Source organism: Austrofundulus limnaeus, unplaced genomic scaffold (genome assembly GCF_001266775.1).
Source record: "Austrofundulus limnaeus strain Quisiro unplaced genomic scaffold, Austrofundulus_limnaeus-1.0 Scaffold0, whole genome shotgun sequence".
NCBI classification, from domain to species: Eukaryota; Metazoa; Chordata; class Actinopteri; order Cyprinodontiformes; family Rivulidae; genus Austrofundulus; species Austrofundulus limnaeus.
Genome location: NW_013952402.1, coordinates 511,318 through 513,182, shown reverse-complemented (window position 1 = coordinate 513,182; position 1,865 = coordinate 511,318). Strand labels below are relative to the sequence as shown.

General features: G+C 44.6%; 1 protein-coding gene across 1 annotated transcript in view; it reads left to right on the top strand.

Annotated features, from left to right (window-relative positions):
* The window catches only part of nvl (nuclear VCP like), a gene marked incomplete at its 3' end in the record, with an annotated part of 13,053 nt that overhangs the window by 8,583 nt on the left and 2,605 nt on the right, over positions 1-1,865 (top strand). The window contains 3 exon segments of the mRNA XM_014002109.1: positions 230-347; positions 565-709; positions 893-1,130. Coding sequence (XP_013857563.1) covers positions 230-347; positions 565-709; positions 893-1,130 — 501 coding nt within the window.

Sequence of the window (1,865 nt, the reverse complement as noted above, 5' to 3'; positions counted from 1 at the left end):
AAATCCATCTTTTTACCCAGATATCTTTAGAAAGTTACAGAAACAGAGCTCATGACACAAGGATTGCATATAAATATGTGGGAGATCATGGTAATGATGTGATTCTCTGTAGCAGCTCATCCAGTCATCAAAAGCATCTACTGTATTTTAAATGCTTAGTGAAAACAAATGTTTCCGTTGCAAAACTGATGCAGTGAAAACCTTGACATAACTTTTTTCCTCCTTGCAGAGCTCCAGTCCGTGTATCCTGTTCATAGACGAGATCGATGCCATCACCCCTAAACGGGAGGTAGCCTCTAAAGACATGGAGAGGAGGATTGTTGCCCAGCTGTTAACCTGCATGGATGGTAGGTCAGCCTGCATCAGACGCTGAGTCTTTACATGAAACTGAACTCTGGAATCTGTGACTTTTATTCAGCCTTTCACAAAYGAAGCCTTTAATAACAGCAAAACCTTTCACCTCTWAAAGGGACAGCAGCTGTAGCTGAGCTTCTGTTTAAAATGAAGCAGATCCTTTGACTGAACGTTGACCTCCAAAGTTTTCTGCTGCTTGTCTTCTTGCAGACCTGAACAGTCTGACTGTGACAGCTCAGGTTCTGGTCATCGGGGCCACCAACAGACCAGACTCCCTCGACCCGGCCCTCCGCCGAGCTGGACGCTTCGACAGAGAGATCTGTCTGGGTATMCCTGATGAGTCCGCTCGTCTCAGGTGAGCCATACTTGATAAAAGAGGACCTGATCCAGTTTTGAAGGATAAATAATTACTAAGTGGTTTGCTCCTATTGATCTCTGTGAAACATTTAGAAAAATACCTGCATATTTCTATAAAATATTCTAATTATTGATGAGAGCTGTGACTACGATACAATCAGAACTCCGTGTGTTGTGTCAGGATTTTAAAGACGCTGTGTCGTAAGCTGACGCTGCCCGAAGACTTCGACTACCAGCAGCTGGCTCGGCTCACCCCAGGCTATGTCGGAGCTGACCTCATGGCGCTCTGCCGTGAGGCCGCCATGGCTGCCRTGRACAGGKTTCTGCTGGAAATGAGGGCTCCTCCACCGAGCCAGCTGCAGAGCTCTGCTGAAGAAGGAAGCAGGGAGCAGGCGGAGGCTGGAAACCAGCAGCAGCAGGTACACATCCAGCTGATACAGATTTAGAYCCAACAGAGGAGCAGCTTTCACCTTAAACACACCAGACAGGCCTAGTAGCCAATAAGAAATCAGGTGGGGGCGGGACTTGGATATCGGCAAAACCTTGATTCTAATTCACCAAAAGAAGTTGGAGCGGTGCCTAAAATTAATGAATTTATTTGTTAGAACAAGTTTAAATAAAGAACCGGAAACAATATTGAAGCTGGCAGATTTAAAAAAAAAAGGTTGTCAGAAGTTAAACGGGCCAGAAGATGTTCACTGATTCCACGCCGGTGGATGCTAACATTAGCTAACAGTAGCACACAGGTGGAGCAGGGAACAAGGGGGGCAGAGAGTAGTACAAAGACATCTGATGACTTTAATAACAGTGACCCAGAGCAACAAAATCAACCAACAGGTGTGTGTACTGAGAGAAAATGAGACAGTTGTTGTGACAAAATTTGATGAGCCGTCGCTGCGTGGTAGTGCAGCCTGTCTCAGTATAGTATCCTGTTTCTGTTGCTCTAGTTCTTGGAATCAAACAATATAAACACTAAAAGAGGTAGGCTATAATTGTTTGGACAAAGGTTTTAATCTATTTAACTTTTGATTTAGTTTTTTCCTCCAAAACCCTCACCTCACAGTGTAGGAGGGTAGAAAAAAGTTCTGAAACTGAGCCCTCAGTTTCAGAACTTTGAGCTGAAACTGAGCTGAAACTGAGGTCAAAGGATATAC